The sequence below is a fragment of the Podarcis raffonei genome, chromosome 6, assembly GCF_027172205.1.
Source record: "Podarcis raffonei isolate rPodRaf1 chromosome 6, rPodRaf1.pri, whole genome shotgun sequence".
Lineage (NCBI taxonomy): Eukaryota > Metazoa > Chordata > Lepidosauria > Squamata > Lacertidae > Podarcis > Podarcis raffonei.
The window spans coordinates 99496747-99520557 of NC_070607.1; the positions used below are offsets into that span (position 1 = coordinate 99496747).

At 48.5% G+C, this 23811-nt stretch overlaps 1 protein-coding gene across 3 annotated transcripts in view; it reads left to right on the forward strand.

Annotated features, from left to right (window-relative positions):
- The window catches only part of SLC12A5 (solute carrier family 12 member 5), a 111146-nt gene that overhangs the window by 61901 nt on the left and 25434 nt on the right, over positions 1-23811 (forward strand). For all 3 annotated transcript variants that reach the window (XM_053394807.1, XM_053394805.1, XM_053394808.1), the window contains exons 3-8: positions 1618-1749; positions 2790-2936; positions 5538-5592; positions 13501-13631; positions 19276-19517; positions 20863-21074. In XM_053394807.1, coding sequence (XP_053250782.1) covers positions 1618-1749; positions 2790-2936; positions 5538-5592; positions 13501-13631; positions 19276-19517; positions 20863-21074 — 919 coding nt within the window. The remainder of the gene's footprint in view (positions 1-1617; positions 1750-2789; positions 2937-5537; positions 5593-13500; positions 13632-19275; positions 19518-20862; positions 21075-23811) is intronic.

Below are 23811 nucleotides of genomic sequence, written 5' to 3' on the forward strand. Positions count from 1 at the left end.
GGCCCAAGGTCACCCAGGAGCCGCATGTGGAGGAGCGGAGACGCGAACCCGGTTCCCCAGATTACGAGTCTATCGCTCTTAATCACTACACCACACTGGCTCTCACGAAGTATGGGTACCCCCAACAAAAATTTAAAAATTTGGCTGTGTAATTTGGAACTAATGTGATTTGGAATTAATGTGATGTGATTGGCCTGTTAATAAAAATTTTTTTTTAAAAAAAGGGAATGGTTGACAGCTATGATGTACAGTTCAAGGCCCAGCTTCTCCAAATAGGCTCAGGTGATGAGAAAGACCTCTGCCCTGAGGTGGGAAGGGGAGGAAGAGTTGGGCAGCTGCTTGCAATGGAGGCGTTGTCAGCAGCCAAGTCCGCTGCCTCGCTGGCTGGCCCCCCTGAACCGCCCCAAGGCGCAGAACCCGCCCACCCTGACCATGGTGATGGAGGCGGTGAAGACCCTGGATGAGTGCAAGGGGGTCTCTGTCGTGGCCATAAAGCGCTGCATCCTGGGCACCTACCCCGGGGTGGACCCCATCCGCCTGAAGTACGCCCTGAAGGTGGCCCTGGCCAGAGGCCTGGAAAGGGGCTGCCTCGTCCGGCCACAAAGCTCTTCCGCACTGGGGGCCACAGGGAGATTCAAGATGGGCCCAAAGGAAGGCAAGGGAAAGAAGAGCCAGGAAAAGCATTCGGATTCGGATGGAAAAACAGTGCCCAGACCGAAGAAAGCGGCCAAGAATCCCACGGCAAAGGTTCCTGTGGAGAAACCGAGGCAGGGAGCAATCGCAGAAGGGGAGAAGGAGGAGGCGGCTTCCAGCAAGAGGACCAAGGCGAAAGCTAGCAAGAAGCCAGGCAAACCTCCAGCAAAGCCCAAGGCAAAGAAGTCCCCCGGGGGGGGGGGAGAAAGAGGCCCAAATCCTCAGGAAACGGAGCTCTTCCAAGGCCCTCCCGGCAAACACACCCGGTGCCCCCCGGAAAGCAAGACGGGGGGCCGAGGACAAGGGGCCCCTCAGGCAGAGGCCAAGGCGCCTGCAGCGGCCAAGAAAACCAAAGAGGCCAAGGGAGAGAAAGCCAAGGTGGAGCAGGGCTCAAATCCCCCCAGAGCCAAAGGGGGGAGGAAGGGGGAGAATCCAGCCAGCCGGGGCCCCAAGGAGGCCTGAGGGGCCGCAGGGAGGGCAGGATGGGGGCACATGGCTGTCCAACGCGGCACCCTCCATCCACCTCGTCCGAGGGAGAGGAGACCCCTTTTATGGCGGGGGCTGCCCCTCCACCTCTGGCACAACGTCCCCATTTATGAATGGACTATTTATGAAGCAATGACCCTGTTTTTAAACACCGTGGCATTTCCCAATAAAGTTCAGAATGCAGCAAAGAAAGAAAGAAAGAAAGAAAGAGCTCTGCCCTCTCTGCCTGAGACCAGGGGAGCTGCTGCCAGCCAAAGTAGGCAGCACTAGCCTAGTTGGATCAACAGCTTAAGGTAGCAGCATTGCCTGCGTTTCAAGGGAGAAATGGGGTGTGCAGAGCGGGGTGTTGGGGGAGCAGAGAGGCCGTTGTGGGCCAAGGGGGATGTGCAGTCCTCTGGAGAACCCCTCTTCAGCCCCGCTCCTCCTTCTGCCCCACAGGAGGAAATGGACACCATCCCCATGGTGTCGTCCATGCTCAGCGGCCTGGCCAACTACACCAACCTGCCTCAGGGCAGCCGGGAGCACGAGGAGGCGGAGAACAACGAGGGAGCCAAGAAGAAGCCCGTCAAGGTGAGCCTTTCAGGGGAGGGGGCGCCAGGAGACCGGTCTTTGCCTCTGCGGGGTTCCTTGCGGGGTTGGGGGCGGAGGGGGGCTTGGCTCTGGACCCCAAGTGTGTGCCGCCTTTCCAGAGGGTCGGGGGCTGAGCTGATGCCCGTGGACTCTCTGCGGCTCTGTTGCAGCTGTGTTCTTTTTTAAAAAATAAAACAAAATGGGTTTTTAACAAAAAATGAAGTGCAAATATAGGGGGGGGGGGACAAGGAATTAAAACATGCAAACCATTAAGTGTCACAGCCAGAAAGGACAAGAGTGTAAAACTACAGAGCAGCTCCAAAGGGATAGTAAAGTATTCCCTTTGCAAATAATACAGATTTATACAAATCAAAGTATCCACCGTTCTTGAGAATAAAGGTTCCACAGAGTCTTACATTTGCAAATCCCGGTGGCACAGAGTCACCATGTGCCTCAGTTATCTGCATGTGAAGAAGGGGCTGCAGGTGATGATCTCAGGCTCCAGGTCGGTTATATGGGGAGCGGCGGTCCTCGCGATTCTTCTTGTGGGGATTAAACGAGATGGGGAGGCGGCCATGTCCCCCACTTTGTGCTCCGTGGAGAAGAAAGTGGGCTACGAATAAACAAAGAAATCCTTCTTGACGGGATTTTGAGCCTCCCGTGTGACCCCCACCAATTTTTTCCTGGCATTATTGCACCGCTTTCGGCATAAGTGTTGAGGAAGAAAGGATTTGTTGGAACTGTCTTGAGGCACCTTTGAGCCCTCCTTGCCCTCTCCGTCCCCTGGCACAGCCTGGCAAGGCACCTCCATCCTTCACTGCCGGCAGATGTTTTCCTCTGCCCGGTGCCAGGGGGAAGAGGCTCCTCTGCCAGGATGAGGGAGGGTAGTTCTGAGAGCAAGCCCCTCACCCGCTCACCCGGCCTGCTCCCCAAGGCACCTGGGCCCTTCCTTCCTGAGCCTGGGAGGAGGGTGGGGGGTATCCATCCTGCTCCGCACCCCCCGGGTGCCTCACCACCCTCTCTGCTCCCTCCCCTTGCAGGCTCCCCAGATGGGCACCTTCATGGGCGTGTACCTGCCATGCCTGCAGAACATCTTCGGCGTCATCCTCTTCCTCCGCCTGACGTGGGTCGTTGGCATTGCGGGCATCATGGAGTCCTTCTGCATGGTCGTCCTCTGCTGCTCCTGCGTGAGTTGCCCCCTCCTTGGGGACCCCATGGGCAGAGCGGGGAGGGGGAGGGGGAGAAGCCCCCCCCTGTTTTCACCAGGCAGGCAGGATTCCTCAGGGCCGGCAGTCCAGGCCATCACTCTGGCCGGAAACTTAGGGAAGGAAGGTCAAAACGAGGAGCCCCTTGAAATGCCCACATTCTGCCCCAATCTTTAAGGTCTCACCCCAGGGGTGGGGGTGGGGGGGTCAAGTGGGAAGCTCACAGCTGCCCTTTGGGATGGTTGGCGGTGGGACAGGTGACCTGGGAAGGTGGCAGCCTCCCCCTCCTTGGACGTTTTTAAAGAGAGGTTGGGTGGCCCCCTGTGAGGGCTTCTGGAGCTGTGATGTCTGAATTGCAGGTCCCACCCAGCTCTTCAGTTTTATGATTTTGTAAATTTGGGGTGTGTGTGTGTAATCAAAGCTACTAAATAGATCTATTAACAAACACACAGGTAATTCAGAACTGCAGTCCAGAAGATTATTATTTCTTCCTCCGATAAATTGTCCCAGTTGACACAGCAGGCAGGTAGATTGCAGGCTGGAGGAGCACCTGTCAGGGATTCCTCACCTGTGATTCCTGCATTACGGGGGCTGGACTAGAGAACCCTTGGGGGTCCCTTCCCCCTCTACAATTCCAGGTTTCTATGTGCCAGTGGTGGACGCAGCCAGGCCTGGCATAGGAAGGCAGCTGCTGGCACTGGGGATGGATACACCTGTCTGGATGGGCAATGGTGCAGGGAAGCTGATTAATCCCCGCCTGCCTCCCGGGGACTCATCCAGCTGCATCCTGCCCCAAAGGCACCGCTCAGCCCATCCATCTTCCCCAGGAAGCAGCCTTGCCAAGTTGATTCAGCCCCCACCTCTCCCCACCCCATTACCTGCCCTCAAGCCCCCAAAGGGACCCCCAGAGACACCCCCTTCTGGCTGGTTGGGGCAGCCCTAAAGCCCTGGGTTCAAGTCCCTGTCCCCCAACAGGAAGGAGGAGGGCAAGGCGCTGGTTTTGCAAAGGCTGATTCAGCGAAACAAATCCCAGGATCTCAGAGCGGTCAGTTTTGAGGAGCTCCGTTCATCATCTAGCCCAACCCTCTGAAATGCAGGAATCCCAGCTAATGCCAAAAGTCGTTTTCACAAGCCTAACCAGACATGGAATTTTACTTGTTTTTAAATTCTGTTGCTTCTCTTTATATTTTGCACCACTTCATTAAGGCGGCCTCTTTGTTTGGAGTCTGTTGTTTTTGCGGGTTTTCTTTTTTTATATAAGTATTGTTTTATGAAACCACTTACAGATTTTTGCTTTTCAAATCAAGCAGCCTGTACGTTTGGCTGAAGGATATAGAAATCGATGTAGCAAGCCCTGCAGCTAAGCTGCAACACTTTTCAAATGCAAGCCTGTTCTGGAGAATGGGCATCATCGCCTTTGCTTTCTTTTGAACGCCCTTTGAGGATAAAGGAAAGGAAAATTTTAACAGCGCTGTGTTGCACACAGTGACTGATTGGGGGGGAAGAGTGTGGATCTGGCCCTGTGGCCCCCCGGCCCCTTTGAGCTGGTGTCTGGCTGGATGAGATGTGGCCCCCATTCCAGGGGGACACTGCAGGAGGAGGGGTCTCAGCAGCACAGGCAAGGGTTGGGCTTCAAGGGGAAGCTGCTTCCCAGACCCCCAGAGCCTCTGAGCTTCTCAAAATAAGAGTGACCTCCCTGTGTGACTGACAACCCAGGCGGGCTCTGCTCTGCCTCCACACTGGAGACAGCAATGTCTCTGAATCCCAGATGCTGGAATCCTCAGGAGGGGAAAGTGGATCTGGGATCCTGCTTGTGGGTTTGCCCTGGGGGAATCTGGCTGGCCACTGTCAGATCCTGAGCTAGGTGGTCCCCCTTTGGTCTGATCCAGAAGGCTCGTTTTATTTTATTTTATTATATTTTATTTTAACATTTATGTACTGCTCGATTGTAAAGAAAGCTCAAAACAGTTTGCCAAAAAGAGAACAGAACAGTAAGATTATTAGTAAAAGCAATACAAACCTTCAAAAAATTAAAACCAACAATAAACTAAAAATACATCAGCATCCTAAATGTCTGGGTAGGCTTGTCAAACAAATGTTGCTTCAAGACAACAAATGTGCCTGCTTGGTGTCAAGAGGCAGGGAGTTCCGCAGTGCCAGCGCTGCCGTACCAAAAGACTGATTTCTGACAGATGCAAATGTCCTTATGTTCTCATCCTCACCTGCTTCTCCGCCCCCTCTCTCTCCACCTGCCGGGGGCCACTTTCCTGACTTTGCTTCTTGTGCCTTGTCCCACTTGGGCTTCCCTCTGGCCCTTGGCTTCCTGGTGACCCCTGCCCTCCCCCAAGTGCCGTCTCCACTCTCCATCATCCAGGGGCCGGGCAAAACACTCTAGGGGGGAAATGGAGGGTCTTGCCTTGTCATGCCTTGGGAAGAGGTAAACCTGGGAAGGCCAACCTGGCGCTCATTGGGGTTGGGCTAGATGGCCTCTGGGGGTCCCTCCCAATTCTGCAGTTCTAATCCCCCCCACCCAACCCTCTCTCATTGCAAGTCTCCTACCTCTCTGCCTTTCCCTCCTCACAGACGATGCTGACAGCCATTTCCATGAGTGCCATTGCCACCAATGGAGTCGTGCCAGGTGGGTAGAGTCCTTTGTGTCTGTGTGTTTGTGTACCTGTGTCCACCTGCAAACGCGGAGCCCCAGGCCAAGGGGAGGGGGGTCTTCCTCAGCACTCCTCCTGGCGGCTTGCCAGCGCCTTGGTGCCACCTCCCCCCCGCCAAGACACCTTGCCTCTGCCTCCCTCTTCTGCAGCCTCTTTGTCCTGCTAGGTGTGCCGGGCTCAGGGGTAACCTGAGCAACGCAGTCCAGGTCCGGTCCCGAATCAAAGGGTTCTGCTAGGAGTCAGTCCGACAGAGCCAAGGCAGGACACGAGGCAGGAAACCAGGCAAGGACAGGCACAGGATCACAGGCAGGTTCTGGCAAACATTGCTCCCACAACCTGGGGCGGGGTCCGACAGCCTTTTATCTTTGTCGGGGTAACGGCTGGTCCTGATCCCCTGGCGACTCACCTCTGTGTTTCGCCCGAAGGCGAACACTCCTCCTGCGAGTACTCAGGTCTCTCCTTCTCTCAGACCTCAGTCTCTGCAGCTTGGGAGACGTCGGTGGGTTACTAGACCCAGAGGCCGCCTCAGCCTCCCCTGACCCAACTGGTAGTGGAGCAGCTGTGAGTGATGGCCCAGCCAGAGGCAACGAGGGAACCCCGCATCTGGAGCCAGAGCAGGATCAGGCCCCTGACTCGGCCCAGCGGTGCTTGTTGCAGGGGAACTTGTGCAGACTGGGGCTCTTCAGAACCAGACTTGGTTCAGATGATGCCTGAGGCAAAGGATCCGGTGCGGACTGAGACTCTTCTGGTTCCAAGTCCGAGCCCAAGTCCCAGGCCCTCACACTAGGGCTGCTTCGCAGGGTTGGCACATAGCAGGAGGTACAGCTGGGAGGCCAGGCAATGCCTGCTGGCATTATCCAAGAGCATGGGCACTCAGTTGCATACCCTCCAACATTTCTGCGATGAGAATAGGGCCATCCCATGCCATAATGATAATTTTACTATTTATACCCCACACATCTGACTGCGTTGCCCCAGCCACTCTGGGCGGCTTCCAACATATATAAAAACATAATAAAACATTAAGCATTTTACAAGAAACCTTCCCACTACAGGATTGCTTTCCAACATTTCTCCAAGGAAAATAGGGCCATCCTAAGGAAAAGCGGGACATTCTGGGGTCAGATCAGAAACCAGGACGGCTTCTCTAAATCAGGGACATCCCTGGAAAATAGGGACACTTGGGGGGGGGGTCTGCAGTTGATCTCAAATTTCCCCCCACCCCAGTGCCCAAATGCTGGCATTGGCTACAAGGATTTTATGATGTCAGGATGGGAGTCTCTTTTATGCAAACCTGCATTCCCCCCCTCCCCACACCATAACATATAACACCTGTAAAACACATTCTTATGACGTGACTCACAAGTTACGAGATCCACAAACCCTTGGGACTTGGACTTTGGTGTTCTGGAGATTCATTTATTTATTTTATTTGTCTGTTTCATAAAATTTATACACCACTCAGATGCTGAAAAGAAAAGCCTTCAGAGCAGTTTACAAAAAGATAAAAACAAGAAAATTTACAATACTTTAAAACATACGAAGACTTAAATGGATCAAAATTCACTCCAGCATTTCTAAGCACCTGGGCTGGCTTGTCTCAGCATGGATGTTTTTAGCTGGTGGCAGAAAGAAGACAGTGAAGGCTCCTGCCTGATATCAAGAGGAGGGAGTTCCAAAGTGAAATGAAGTTTCAAATTTGTGAATGAAATAAAGCTCCCGCGTTCTCCCGCAAAGGTGTCTTTGTGCCAGACCTAATTTGCTGGTCAGTTCACCCCATAAGGGCGACACGCCACCCTCTCTTGTCGCAAGCATCCAAGTTTGCACCATTCAAGTCCTTCCTAGAACCACATATGCTGCCACTAAGAGAAACCCAGTTGGTGGCTCATCCCACATTCTCATTTCAATGCAGATTTGGTAATGCCAGCTCTGGAGATTTCATGACATGCTGGTGTGTGATCTTACTTCTCTCATTAGACGCTTGCTCCCCCAAACTGGCAGCCTCGGGGCACGTCCACCCCAGGTGCCTATCGCTGCCTCACCCGCTCCCCAGACTTGCGCCAGCACAGAGATGAAGCACAGCAGACCCACAACTTATGTGTGATTTACTTGCATGATTGCAGCTCTGTGTGGCTGTCAGGAAAATAAATAAAGGGAGGGAGGGAAAACCATTGAAAGGGACCATCTGAGATCTTACGATGACCCCACAAGATCTCATTGTTGAATGGTTTATTTAAATGTAAAGGTTCATCATTGTTGCACCCGATGTGTATGTCTTTAAGGGGCCAGAGCAAGGGCCAGAGTAAGATAACGAGACCCAGCTTTACAGCTGTGAAGCATAGCAGGTGCTGCTGAGTTGTATTTGATTAAGGTGTGTCAGCATTTGGGTGTAGTATATAAGGAGCAGCACCTAGCTCTCCCATTCCCCTGGGGGATGGGTTGGTGGTTGGGTCTGGTTTGGTTGTTAATGTATTTAGTGTAAAAGGAGTTTTTGTTTTTCTTATTAAAACCTTGTTTAAGTTATTTTTGAGTCCTTTCTTTTTAATGCATGGTCTCCCCAGCAAGCTCTCTGCAGCGTTACCATACTGCAAACAGCCAACATCTTTGGTTATGGGCCCAGCTGCTGAGTGGATGACTGCATATTTTTGGACTCTGAGAAAGGTTTGAAAACTCCTTCTCCTGTTAGCGTAGTTCTGTGGGTCTGGAAGAGTTCCAGAATGGTTGACCGGGTTCCTGAAGCTGAGAAGGCTCTGGTCTTCCCACAGCTAACAGATGAGAACTATAGTTTATGGTCTTTTCGGGTGGAGGCACTTTTGACCTCTAGAGAAGTATGGACCTATGTAACTGATGACCCTCCTGACCCTGTGACTAATGCTTGGTCGAAAGGAGATGCAAAAGCCAGGGCGATAATTAATTTGGCAGTCAGCGACCAGCAAGTAGTCTATATAAGAAATAAGAAAACTGCCAAAGAAATGTGGGACAGTCTTGCAGCAGTGCATGTTAGAAAAGAGTCAGCATCTGCATTGACGTTTTTCAAGCAGTTGTACCAGACGAAGTTGCAGCCTGGTGGTGATTTGGCAGCACACTTGAGACGTCTGGAGGCAATACGCTGCGAATTAATTCGAAGGGACATGGAGATACCTGATATTCAGTATGTTTTTATCATTCTATGTTCCCTTAATGAGGACTTTGATGGTATAGCTAGCCAGATATCTGCCGTTCCACCAGCACAATTAACTGTGGAAGGGGTAACGGCAAGATTAATGGGCGAGTTGGATAGAAGGGAGGCTTGTGCCATAAGCACTCCTATTTCCAGAAAGAATGAGGAATGCCATATGCAAACCTGTGGTGATACAACTGCATTTAAAGCTGCAAAGCGTTGTTGGTTCTGCAATAAGCAAGGACATTTTGCAAAGGACTGCAGAGCCAAAAGAAAGCAAAGTACTCCCAAGCCTGTTTCTGTTCGTCAGTCACGGTCGTCAGCCCAGCAGCCGACATCGTATAGTAGAGACAGAAACGAGCCCCGAGCTTTTCATGCTCGGATAACAGATCGTAAAAGAATGAAAGGTGCCAAGTGGAATTCTTTTATTGTCGACTCAGGAGCATCTCAGCACGTTTGCAATGATCGGAGCTTGTTTATTTCTTTCGAAGAGGAAATTGGTAATGTACATTTAGCCAATTCACAAGTCTTGCAGTCGCTTGGCAGGGGTACTGTTAAACTTGACTCTTTAAACATTACGATAGCGAACTGCATTTACTGCCCGTCAGTGGACAATTTATTATCAGTAAGGTGTTTTGCTCGTCAAGGCATAACTGTGCGTTTCTTAAAGTCAATGTGTGAGTTTTTCGATGGGAACAAACGTCTATTATATGCCCGGGTATCTGATGGTTTATATAGACTGTATTTTCGCACCTACTCCCAATCGCCTATAAATTGCAGAGCAGCACAGTCAAGCCAGGGGTTGAGGAATGTAAAGCCACATTCCGGGTGTGTCCATGAGGCGCACAGAATTCTAGGACACCTGAATTTTGCTGATGTAATTAAGACAAATAATATTGTTAATGGCCTCAACTTAAAACCATGTAAATTCTTTATGCAATGTCTATCCTGTTGCAAGAATAAGATTAAGGTTGCACGCAAGGGTAGATGCTCAGATAGGAAAGTAACTGAGCCATTTGAGCGTGTACATTGTGATTTAGTTGGGCCACTCCCACCATCATTAGGAGGTTCTAAGTACTGGCTTACCCTGATAGACCAGTATAGTAGATACTGTTGGACTTATGCAATAGCTGAGAAGTCCCAAGCATTAGAGAAGTACAAAGTTTTTTGCAACTGGGTAAAAACGCACTTTAACAAACCAATTAAGAACCTGTTTTCTGACCGGGGTGGGGAATTTGTTTCTGAGGATTTTGAGAAATTCCTGGAAGCGCAGGGGACTACTCATGAGTTATCTTGCCCCCGAAGTCCCTGGCAAAATGGGCTTGTTGAAGTTGTGCAGCGTGACCTACAGGCAGGGGTTAAAACTTATCTGCACGATGCTAATCTGCCCAAAGACTTTTGGGCTGAAGCGCTTAATGCGTTTTGTTATGTTAGAAATCGCAGTTATCATTCTGGTTTAGATGTCACCCCCTATGAGAAGCTGTTTAAAAAACGCCCTAATCTGAAATACCTACGCATTTGGGGTTCAGATGTAATTATGCATTATCCCGCTAAGCAGAAATTGGGTGAACGTAGTGTCCAGGGAAAATTAATGGGCTACCAGCAGGGGGCGTACAGAATTTACATACCAGCAACTGGCAAATTTCATATTACCAGAAGCATGATACAAACTGTAAATTGGAATGGAGTTGCTGTCTTCCAAGATACTGATGGTATAGATAATACTGAGGAAGAAGAGGAAGAAGCAGCAGCAGCAGCAGGAAATGGTGCTTCTGAATTAATGGAAAAAGACAAAAAGTCTGTTGAATCTGATTTGTTTGATGATTTAAAGTTAAAGGCACCCGAGGGGAGGTTAGATTCTCTTGAGTTTTCTGACCGTGAGCTTAGCTTACAGGCATCTCTTCAATCTGACAATGATTTACAACCTGAAACTAGTGGTTCACTTAGTCCCATTAAGTCTGAGGAGTCTGACTCTCCTTCTGGACTAAGACGTTCAGATAGAAAGAGGCAGAAGCCACAACGTTTTGCAGATGAACATTTTAATACTGTGTATGCCAATAAGGCAGTTTATGAGCCAAAAAGCTACAATGATGTTCAGAAATTACCTAAGCAACAAGCTGCAAATTGGTATAAAGCTATGAACTCTGAGATAGCTTCTTTAAAAGAGCATAACACTTGGTCTCTTGTACCACAAACCCCAGATATGAGACTTATTGATTCAAAATGGGTTTATAGAGTTAAAATGAATGACAAAAATGAAGTTGTAAGGTACAAAGCAAGATTAGTTGCTAGGGGTTTTCAACAAATTCCAGGCGAAGATTATGATTTGTGTTATTCACCAAGCGTAAAATATGAAACAGTTAAGCTTTTGTTAAAAGATGCATCACAACGTGGACATTCTGTTTATCACCTAGATATAAAAACTGCATATTTGTTTGCAGATTTAAAAGAACAAATTTTTATGCGTGTTCCTGAAGGCATAGACGCCGCTGAAGGTTTGGTATGCAAATTAAACAAATCCCTTTATGGTCTGCACCAAAGTGGAAGGAATTGGCACCAAACTTTAGCAAAAGAATTGCTGGATATTGGTTTTTCACAAGGAAAGGCAGACAACTGTGTGTTTATAAAGGAAAGGGCAAACTCTGTAACAAAAATATGTGTGTATGTAGATGACGTGTTAATTTCTACAAAAACTAAACAGGAATATGAACTGGTAGTATCAGTTACAGAAGAAATTTGATGTGGTGGAATTAGGCATAGCTAAAAATTACTTATCCATGCAAATTGAGAAAGGCAAAAATGGATCTTTTCTGGTTCATCAAACTGCAAAAATTGATGATCTTGTTGAAATGCTATGTTTAGAAAATGCAAATGGGAAGGAAACGCCTATGGTGTGTGGTTTCACCTTTACAGGTGAAGATAAGCCATTTCCTAACAAAACTTTGTATCGTTCTGCTATAGGCAAGCTAAATTTCATTCAAAGAATCTCAAGACCAGATATAACTTATGCTTTTCACTTTCTGGCAAAATTTGTGGAAAAGCCTACTACACAATGTTTCTCTGCTCTTAAGAGAGTGGTAATGTACCTTAAACACACCAAACATTATAGGTTGCAGTTTACAACATGTATTGACAAAGGTTTTGAAATTTTCTGCGATGCATCTCATGCAGTGGAACAAGATAATTGCAGGGGTGTGTCTGGTATGGTGTTTTGTTATAACGGTTGTCCATTTGAATGGAAGTCCCAGACACAAACCATTATTTGTCTCTCCACAACAGAGAGTGAATTATGTGCATGCGTTCAGGCCACTCGTGATGTAGAATGGTATCTGCAAGTATTTGCAGACCTACAGATGCAAGTAACACTACCAGTAAAAGTTTACCTTGATTCCCAGAGCCGACTTGCTATCCTGTGTTCAGAGACCAATACGCAGCGCACTAGAGTCTTAAGGTTACGTTTACAGTTTGTAAAGAAACTAATTGCTGACGAAATAATTGTATTTGAATATGTTCCAGGTGACAATCAAATTGCGGACATTTTTACTAAAGCACTTCCAAAGGTTACACATGAAAGACATGTACAAAATATGCTTTATGTTTTTGTTCCACAATGATGAACCGCAGGGGAAATGTTGAATGGTTTATTTAAATGTAAAGGTTCATCATTGTTGCACCCGATGTGTATGTCTTTAAGGGGCCAGAGCAAGGGCCAGAGTAAGATAACGAGACCCAGCTTTACAGCTGTGAAGCATAGCAGGTGCTGCTGAGTTGTATTTGATTAAGGTGTGTCAGCATTTGGGTGTAGTATATAAGGAGCAGCACCTAGCTCTCCCATTCCCCTGGAGGATGGGTTGGTGGTTGGGTCTGGTTTGGTTGTTAATGTATTTAGTGTAAAAGGAGTTTTTGTTTTTCTTATTAAAACCTTGTTTAAGTTATTTTTGAGTCCTTTCTTTTTAATGCATGGTCTCCCCAGCAAGCTCTCTGCAGCGTTACCATACTGCAAACAGCCAACACTCAAGGGATCTTCACAAAGCCCAGTAAGGGAGGGATGGTCACGCAGGAGAGACCGGTTCTGTTGGGTCTTCCTGACTTTGTGCAATTTTGCCTTGGCACTCAGACCCCCAGCAGGTTGCTCCTGCGCAAGTTTTGGGGCTACTTTATGCTTATGTGTATGTTGTTGTTTAGTCGTTTAGTCGTGTCTCACTCTTCATGACCCCCCTGGACCAGAGCACGCCAGGCACTCCTGTCTTCCACTGCCTCCCGCTGTTTGGTCAAACTCATGCTGGTAGCTTCGAGAACACTGTCCCACCATCTCGTCCTCCGTCATCCCCTTCTCCTTGGGCCCTCCATCTTTCCCAACATCCGGGTCTTTTCCAGGGAGTCTTCTCATCTCATGAGTCTTGGAGCCTCAGCTTCAGGATCTGTCCTTCCAGTGAGCACTCAGGGCTGATTTCCTTCAGAATGGAGGGGTTGGATCTTCTTTCAGTCCATGGGACTCTCAAGAGTCTCCTCCAGCACCAGAATTCAAAAGCATCCATTCTTCGGCGATCAGCCTTCTTTATGGTCCAGCTCCCACTTCCATACATCACTGCTGGGAAAACCAGAGCTTTAACGGACCTTTGTCGGCAAGGTGATGTCTCTGCTTTTGAAGATGCTGTGTTATGCATATATGAAAGCTTAACTCTCTCTCTCTCTCTCTCTCTCTCTCTCCATCTGTCTCCAGCTGGCGGGTCGTACTACATGATCTCCCGCTCGCTCGGCCCTGAGTTTGGGGGTGCTGTGGGGCTCTGCTTCTACCTGGGCACCACTTTTGCAGGTGCCATGTACATCCTGGGCACCATCGAGATTCTGCTGGTGAGTGGGATCTATGCTGCATATGTGGTGGACATGCAAAAAAAAAAAAAAAGAATTCTGGGATGAAATATATATTGAAAAAAATGTTTAAGGGTTTGTTTATATATAAAAAACCCCAGAGGCTTTCCTTCTTCAAATATTAGGTCCTGACATCCAAAGAATATAAGGGAGCTATTTTTATACGTGACAGTGGCCGCAAGAATTTTAATAGCAACAAATTGGAGAGGAGAAAAAATACCATCAAAGTCAGAGTGGCAACAAAAATGAATGTAATATGCAGAGCTGGCTAAGCTTTCAGGAAAAATAAGAGACCATGCAGACCAAGTATTTTTTTAATAAATGGGGTTTATTTAAAAGTTACATTAAAGATTGTAATAGCATGAAGTCTGTGGCAGCCTTTGAATAGCTTCTGTAGTCTACTGAATAAGTTTAAGAAAGTACAATATATTTAATAAGTAATTATTAAAAGCAGAGATGAATACAGTGGTACCTTGGGTTACAGATGCTTCAGGTTCCAGACTCCGCTAACCCAGAAATAGTACCTCTGGTTAAGCACTTTGCTTCAGGTGAGAACAGAAATCGTACTCTGGCGGCGTGGCGGCAGCAGGAGGCCCCATTAGCTAAACTGGTGGTTTTGGCTAAGAACAGTTTCAGGTTAAGAACGGACCTCTGGAATGAATTAAGTTCTTAACCTGAGGTACCACTGCAGTGCACTAGTTAAATACACACTTAAATCTATATGGAATTGGTGGGAAGTCGTTAGAACCAAAAAAAGATTGTGAAAAAATGTTACAGATTTTGATAATTATTATTATTTTTTGATAACTTTGATTTTGTGTTATGTTTTTAAAAGTTCAATAAAGCAATTTTAAAAGGGAGAGAGAGAGAGAGAGAGAGAGAGAGAGAGAGAGATTCTGCTGGTGAGTGGCGGCAGGCAGGCCGAGAGCAGTGAGGGCGGGCAGGGGCACCGCAGGGCAGCAGTCAGGTGCCACCTCCATTGGGCATGGGACCCCAAGCCCCTTGGCCTTCACTGGGTGGGGGGGATCCATTTTAAAAGTGTCTTGTTTAACCCCCGCCAGGCCAGTTACCAAGTCCTTCTGACCTGCCTTCCTTCTTATCCCTCTGTGGGATCTGCATGGCTTCCCTGCTGCCAAACCATAATGCTTCTCAGACAGGCAGATCCTTGTGTTGCAGTTCAGATCATGCTCAAGGTGGCTTGCAGCGTGGAAAAAATGCACAACTGCAACACAACAAAAGTACAGTAGTCATAAACGATAAATGCAACATTTGAAAGTGCACAACCAAACCGAACAATTTCCACACGATCTAAAATAAAGATACCAAAAGCCAACTTTGGCAACAACATGCCAGCCCAGGAAGAGTGAATCTGGAGGGTAAGAAAGTCTAAGAAAGTTCTGATTTTCCCCATGATGACTTCAGTGCTTCCCCCCTCCCCATTTTTCAAATATCACATTCTTTCCAAAAATAAAATCTCTTTGCCGCTGCCCTAAGGAGCTCTTGTGCAATGCAGCCTTGTTCTCAAAGCAGAACAACCTCGGAATACCTGAGTGGCTCCTGGCATGGCGGCTGGATTTGCAAAGAGCGGATTCTGGGTTTCATTTTGGTCCACAGAAAGCAGAGAGTCAGGATGGAACTCGGTGACTCTTGGGGTCCCTTCCGACTCTGTGATTCCATGAAAAGAGATTCTTTAAGAAAATTCAATGCAACCCCTGCCTTGGAAGAGAAAAGGAGTTCGTGAAAGACTCCCTTCGAAGGAACTAGAAATAGATATATTTTTAAAAGCAAACATAAATAATGACAATGGATCCTGAGGCGGAAGAATAGCTGTCCTGTCTCCCCTTTTTTCTTTTAGAAGATGTAAGCGAAAAGCTTAAGTGACCTGATATCTCATCGCCGTATCCTTCATTTGCTCTCTCCGGCATAATATCCTGCTTGTTTTTTCCGCTTGTGCTTTTGTCTCCCTGCAAAAGGGAGACTATAATGAAGCTGGGGGTGTTTTGGATGCAAAGCTTGTCCCTGTCGGCTCAAAGGACTTTTGCAGATGCAGCCCCCCCCCCCGCAAGACCCCCTTCTCCCTTTCTGGGCAAGGAGGGAGGGTCAGCCAGCAGAAGACTGTGTGAGGAGGATCAGGCTGGAGAAACCCACTCCCCAGTCACATCTCGGGGCTTCACGACACTCTTCTCAGGAAACACTTGCAATCAAAATTAAACCACCATGGAAAATCCTAGCAGCGAAAGGAGCAGCAGCCTCTGCCTTTTAGAAAGCCGCAGCCCTGCCCCATCCTTTTCCAAGAGGAGCCCCTTGCATATTTCCACGTCTCGCTGCTCAGCGCCAGAGTTCATTGTTCCCAATTTCTAGGCGCAAATGGGATCGTTTATGTCACCCTCTCACCCAAGCTCTTGCTAAGGAGGCCATTTCAGCACTTATCACATATATTAAATAACTTGCGTTTCCAAGATGCTCGAGTGTGGAATTATGCCTCTCCCGTGAAGATATGTGAACTGACAATCCGTAGCATATATCCTTTCACAGATTAATTATCATCCTGAGATTGGGGAGCTGTCATCCACGTTAAAAGCATTAAAATGAGCTGGGGTAATTTAATCTCCTTTTGGTGCAATAAGCTCATCTGCGTCTGTGGGCTCCCAGAACCCTTTTTGCAGCTTGTGATAGGGGTGTCCCCCTCCCCGCTGGTTTGCAAGATGCACAGCCCTGCCCTCATTTGACCCAAGCGAGGACAGAGCCCCCCCCCAGCCCCATGGAGCCTCTCCGAAGAGTTCCCCACGGCACCCTGCACCAGGACAGTGAAGGAGACCCTCCTGCACCCCCACCTCCAGCTGGCCCCACCCCTCGCCCTTCTGGGGAGCTGCTTGGCCCACTTCTGAGACGCGGCATGAGAGGCACCCGGAGGGCTGCCCCACTGAAGGAGGAGCCAGCTTGGTTTTTGTGCTGCTCCAGATTCAAAGTGCAAGAAAGAAGATTCCAAGTGAACATCAGGAAGAACTTTAGGGGGCAAGAGGAACGGACTCCCTTGGAAGGTGGCCGACTCTCCTTCCTTGGAAGTTTCTAAGCCAAGGTTAAGGGGATCGCCTGCCAGGGATTCATTAGCTGTGATTCCTGCATTGCAAGAGGTTGGAGTGGACCAAATGGATGATAAATTATTATTATTATTATTATTATTATTAGGTAGAGCAACTCCCCTAGGAGGAAAGGGGCAGCACTGGGGACTGTGCAGTTGGTGGGGGACAGAGGGCTATGGGTTTGTTCTTGTTTTATGATGTGTTTTTTGCTTTTATATTGTATTTTAATGTTGTGAACCCTGCTAAGATCTACAGGTGAAGCACTAAAACTAATAATAATAATACTAATAATAGTTTAGAGAAAAGGCAAGTAAGAGGTGACATGATAGAAGTTTATAAAATTCTGCATGGCACAGAACCCCCCCCCCCCCCGACACTAGAACTCAGGGGAATCCAATGAAACTGAATGTTGGGAGTCCGTCATGCAGTGGATAAACTGTGGAACTCCCTGCCGCAGGAGACAGTCATGGCCAGCAAGACAAGTTCATGGAGGAAAAAGTTACCGAGGGCTCCTAGCCAGGATGGCTCTGCTCTGCCTCCCCAGTCGGAGGCAGCTGGAACCCACAGGAGGGGAGAGTTGCTCTGGTGCTCGGATCCTGCTCCTTGGTTTCCCATGATGGGCGTCTGTTTGGCTGCTGTGAGAACCGCATGCTGGACTCGGTGGGGCCCCCTTGGCCTGATCCAGCAGCTCTCCATGTCCCTGGGGCCATTTCCAAGCCCACAATGTTGTGGTTCGGAGGGTGGGTGGCCCGGCCTTCCTCTGAGTTGGGTCTCCTTCTGGTTGGGATGCGTCCTGGGAGACGGGGGCAATTGGCAGCCCCCAGCTGGCTCCAGCCCACCCGCCGGCAGCCGGGCAAACTCCAGTCCTTGGATCAGCACCAAAACTGCGACTCAAGCCTCAGAGACCTTTAGAGGCTGAGCACGCAAGCCAGCAAGGATAAGAACTCTTTGCAACAGAAGTAGTGGACAGAGGCATATGTAAGCATATTCACAAGCGTTTATTCAGCATCAGGACAAAGGAAAAAACATGTCTGCTCCCCTTTGTGTCCAAGCAAAAGCAGGAAGCACAAAGCAAAAGCAATACACAAACGGAAGTTCCCGGCAAGCTGTGCTGGAATGTAAACAGACATGTGCCATGCAACAATCCCTTCCAATCAGGATTCAGGCCTCATCATGGGACTGAAACTGCCTTGGTCGCGCTGGTTGATGATCTCCGGCGGGCTAGGGACAAAGGTGAGAGCTGTTTCCTAGTTCTGCTGGATCTCTCAGCGGCCTTTGACACCATCGACCATAACATCCTTCTGGACCGTCTAGAGGGGCTGGGAGCTGGGGGCACTGTCATACAGTGGTTCCGCTCCTTCCTCCTGGGCCGTGTCCAGAAAGTGGTGGTGGGGGATGAGTGTTCAGACCCCTGGGCTCTCACTTGTGGGGTGCCTCAGGGTTCTGTCCTCTCCCCCATGCTTTTTAATATCTATATGAAGCCGCTGGGAGAGAGCATCAGGGGGTTTGGACTGGGTGTTCATCAGTATGCAGATGACACCCAGCTCTACCTCTCCTTTAAATCAGAACCAGTGAAGGCGGTGAAGGTCCTGTGTGAGTGCCTGGACGCGGTTGGAGGATGGATGGCGGCTAACAGATTGAGGTTGAATCCTGACAAGACAGAAGTACTGTTTTTGGGGGACAGGGAGCGGGTTGGTGTGGGGGATTCCCTGGTCTTGAATGGGGTAACTGTGCCCCTGAAGGACCAGGTGCGCAGCCTGGGAGTCATTTTGGACTCACAGCTGTCCATGGAGGCGCAGGTTAACTCTGTGTCCAGGGCAGCTGTCTACCAGCTCCACCTGGTACGCAGGCTAAGACCCTACCTGCCCGCGAACTGTCTCGCCAGAGTGGTGCATGCTCTAGTTATCTCACGCTTGGACTACTGCAACGCGCTCTACGTGGGGCTACCTTTGAAGGTGACCCGGAAACTGCAATTAATCCAGAATGCGGCAGCTAGACTGGTGACTGGGAGTGGCCGCCGGGACCACATAACACCGGTTCTGAGAGATCTGCATTGGCTCCCAGTACGTTTCCGAGCACGATTCAAAGTGTTGGTGCTGACCTTTAAAGCCCTAAACGGCCTCGGTCCTGTATACCTGAAGGAGCGTCTCCACCCCCATCGTTCAGCCCGGACACTGAGATCCAGCGCCGAGGGCCTTCTGGCGGTTCCCTCATTGCGAGAAGTGAGGCTACAGGGAACCAGACAGAGGGCCTTCTCGGTAGTGGCGCCCGCCCTGTGGAATGCCCTCCCATCAGATGTCAAAGAGATAAATAATTACCTGACATTCAGAAGACATCTTAAGGCAGCCCTGTTCAGGGAAGTTTTTAATATGTAACGCTGTACTGTTTTTAACACTGATTGGGAGCCGCCCAGAGTGGCTGGGGAAACTCAGCCAGATGGGCGGGGTATAAATAATAAATTATTATTATTATTATTACAATCCACCCATCTGTTCTGAAGGTGGAACGGAACTATATCCTAATCCTTCCTTCTTCTCTGCCAGGCCTACATCTTCCCCCCGATGGCCATCTTCAAGGCCGAGGACGCCAGTGGAGAAGCGGCTGCCATGCTCAACAACATGCGTGTCTACGGGACGTGTGTGCTCACCTGCATGGCCACCGTGGTCTTTGTGGGCGTCAAGTACGTCAACAAGTTTGCCCTGGTCTTCCTGGGCTGCGTCATCCTCTCCATCCTGGCCATCTACGCCGGAGTCATCAAGTCGGCCTTTGACCCACCCAGCTTCCCGTAAGTGCCAACGAGGAAGAACCCCCAGCCCGGCCCACGCCAAACGGGGGCTTCCATTTCTTTTTTTAATATAATTTATTATTATTAATATGTTTCCAAATTTTACAAATTCTTCGGAAACACCACCCAAACCTACCTCTCGTATCCCTTGACTCTCCATCCACCTTCCATGGTCTTTTTTCGTTCCCTTATAAAGCTGCGGTGCTACTTCTCTTTGATCCATTATATGCGTTAATTCCAAATTATTAAACCCCAAATTCTCATCTGTTGCCATACTTCAAATCCTGCATGCATTTTAACACAACCATGATATTTTTTTCAAAATATTTCCATCCTTTAAGAATTTCTTTCCCCCTGTTTTGTTCCCTGATTTTCAGTTAGTCTTGGCATCTCAGCATATATCCTGTCATCTTCCTAAGCCGGCCTTCTTTCATGGGAACTTCTTCCTCGTTCCATTTTTGCGCAGAGTCATAGACTATTTCTGCCACTGTCACAGCATACAGAAACAAATGAAGCCATTCCTTCAGAAGCTCTGGTCTGACGATACCTAGCAGAAAGGCCTGGGGGTTCTTGGGAATCCTCACTTTAAAGTATAAATACCTGAAGGTGTTTTAATACCTGAAGGACTATTGTATTTTAATATTTTGTTGGAAGCTGCCCAGAGTGACTGGGGAAACCCTGCCAGATGGGCAGGGTATTATTATTATTATTATTAATAATAATAATAATAATATGTTTAAAGTGGGAGGAGTGTGTGTCTCCATTTCAATACAGTCATACCTCATGTTACGTTTGCTTCAGGTTGCACGTTTTCAGGTTGTGCTCTGCGGCGACCCGGAAGTAGCGGAAAGGGTTACTTCCGGGTTTCGCCACTCGCGCATGCGCAGATGCGCAAAATGACATCACGCGCATGCGCAGAAGTGGTGAAAAGCGACGCACGTGTGCGCAGACGTGCCATCGCTAGTTACGTTTACCTCTAGATGCGCACCGGAACGGATCCCGTTCATATCTAGAGGTACCACTGTATTTTGGAAATGTACATCCAGGTGATTTTTTCCTTTAATTTTTTTGCCCCCCCCTAAAGAGTGGGGCCCTAAGTATAGCTTGTTTAGCTTATACAGTCATATACAGTGTTCTTTTCAGGTTGCGAACATGGCATGGATCCTGTTCGCAACCAGAGGTACCCCTGTACTCTCCCTCCCACTGGGCTCTCTACAGTTCTATAAATAAGTCCATCAATAATCCCTCCTCTCCTTTGGGTGGGGAAGGGGCAAGAACCTGCAGGGCAGCCCCTCTGGCCAGGAGGCGGCGAAGACGTGACCCCTCCCCTTCTCCCCCCCCCCAGGATCTGCCTGCTGGGCAACCGGACTCTGTCCCGCGACGGCTTTGACACCTGCACCAAGGTGGTCCAGGAGGGCAACGAGACCATCGGCTCCCAGCTCTGGGGGCTCTTCTGCTCCTCCCGCTTCCTCAACGCCTCCTGCGACGAGTACTTCGCCCTCAACAACGTCACCGAGATCCAGGGCATCCCGGGAGCTGCTTCCGGCCTCATCCAAGGTAGGAGGGCTCTTGGTGGCATCACTGGGGGGTCAAACGGGGAACCCCAAAAGTGGCGGGGGACCTGGGCAGATGGACAGTTCTATTCATTCATTGCCTGAATATCCCCCCTTTTCCTCAAGGGGGTGTTTTCTCCCCCTCCTTGTTTAATCCTCACAACAACCTTGTGAGGTAGGCTAAGCTGAGCGGTGGCGACTGGCCCCCAAGGGCACCCCAGGGAATTTCTTGGCCAAGTGGAGATCAATCGATCGATCAATCATTTTATTTGTATGTCGCCTTTCCAAAGTGAAAACTATGCTCAAGGCGGCTTACAACGTATTTAAAAAACCCACATAACATAGACAAAAGAAGGAGAATATAAGGAATATTTTGAATATAATAGAATACCTGGAGGTCAAAAATGAAAAGAAAGCAGCAATGATGTTTATAGATGCTGAAAAAGCATTTGACAGTGTCTCTTGGAAATTCATGACAAAGTTACTTGAAGAAATTAAATGTGGGCCTAAATTTCTAAAAGGAATATCAGCAATTTATTCAGAGCAAAAAGCAAAATTAATCATAAACCAGGTGATAACGGACGAATGTAAGATACAAAAAGGAACTAGACAAGGATGTCCACAGTCACCATTGTTGTTCAAAAGCAGTTATAAATAATAAAGAAAACTTCAAAAAGCACACAACCAAATTGAACAATTTCCACATAAATCCAAAATAAAGATACAGAAATATTGTATCTGCAACAATACCCCCTCAGCAATGCCCCAACCCAAGACGAATAAATAAGCTGTCAGCATGCATCAATCAGGATTCGAACCTTGATCTCCCCAGATCCTAATCCATCACTCTAACCACTGCACCAACACCGGCTCTCCGCTTTCGCGCGGCTGTGTCTCCAGGATGGGGAGGGTGGCGCAGTTCATGTCCTTCTCTCTAAGAATATCTGTAAACCCACAAAAAACATCTATCAAGACAGTGCCCCCTAAAACCCTAGAGTGCCGTGGGGCAGAGGCACTTCCCTGACCTGCTGGTTCATGATGGCTGGGAGTTTGTTAAGAGGGAGATAGTAAAAGCACAACTTCAGGCAATACCATTGAGACGGAAACATGGAAGGTGCCTAAAGAAGCCAGGGTGGCTATCTAAAGAACTTTTAACTGAGTTAAGATTAAAAAAGGATGTGTACAAAAAATGGAAAAGGGGGGAAACCACCAAAGAGGAATTCAGACAAATAGCCAGCACGTGTAGACACAAAGTCAGAAAAGCTAAAGCACAGAATGAACTCAGGCTTGCTAGAGAGGTTAAAAGCAACAAAAAAGGCTTTTATGGGTATGTTCGTAGCAAAAGGAAGAACAAAGAAACAGTGGGGTCACTCAGAGGAGAAGATGGTGAAATGCAAACAGGGGACACAGAAAGGGCTGAACTCCTCAATGCCTTCTTTGCCTCAGTCTTCTCCGATAAAGAAAACAATGCCCGACCTGAAGAATTTGGAGCAAATGATTCAGCAGAGGAAACACAGCCCAGAATAACTAAGGAGATAGTACAAGAATACTTGGCTAGTCTAGATGTATTCAAGTCTCCAGGGCCAGATGAACTGCATCCAAGAGTATTAAAAGAACTGGCAGATGTGATTTCAGAACCACTGGCAGTCATCTTTGAGAATTCCTGGAGAACAGGCGAAGTCCCGGCAGACTGGAGGAGGGCAAATGTTGTCCCTATTTTCAAAAAGGGGAAAAGAGAGGACCCAAATAATTACCGCCCAGTCAGTCTGACATCAATACCAGGGAAGATTCTGGAGCAGATCATTAAGCAAACAGTCTGTGAGCACCTGGAAAGGAATGCTGTGATCACCAATAGTCAGCATGGATTTCTGAAAAATAAGTCATGTCAGACTAACCTGATCTCGTTTTTTGACAGAATTACAAGCCTGGTAGATGAAGGGAACGCAGTGGATGTAGCCTACCTTGATTTCAGCAAGGCATTTGACAAGGTGCCCCATGATATTCTTGTAAAGAAGCTGGTAAAATGCGGTCTTGACTATGCTACCACTCAGTGGATTTGTAACTGGCTGACTGACCGAACCCAAAGGGTGCTCATCAATGGTTCCTCTTCATCCTGGAGAAGAGTGACTAGTGGGGTGCCACAGGGTTCTGTCTTGGGCCCGGTCTTATTCAACATCTTTATCAACGACTTGGATGATGGACTCAAGGGCATCCTGATCAAATTTGCAGATGACACCAAACTGGGAGGGGTGGCTAACACCCCAGAGGACAGGAACACACTTCAAAACGACCTTGACAGATTAGAGAACTGGGCCAAAACAAACAAGATGAATTTTAACAGGGAGAAATGTAAAGTATTGCACTTGGGCAAAAAAAATGAGAGGCACAAATACAAGATGGGTGACACCTGGCTTGAGAGCACTACATGTGAAAAGGATCTAGGAGTCTTGGTTGACCACAAACTTGACATGAGCCAACAGTGTGACGCGGCAGCTAAAAAAGCCAATGCAATTCTGGGCTGCATCAATAGGAGTATAGCATCTAGATCAAGGGAAGTAATAGTGCCACTGTATTCTGCTCTGGTCAGACCTCACCTGGAGTACTGTGTCCAGTTCTGGGCACCACAGTTCAAGAAGGACATTGACAAACTGGAACGTGTCCAGAGGAGGGCAACCAAAATGGTCAAAGGCCTGGAAACGATGCCTTATGAGGAACGGCTAAGGGAGCTGGGCATGTTTAGC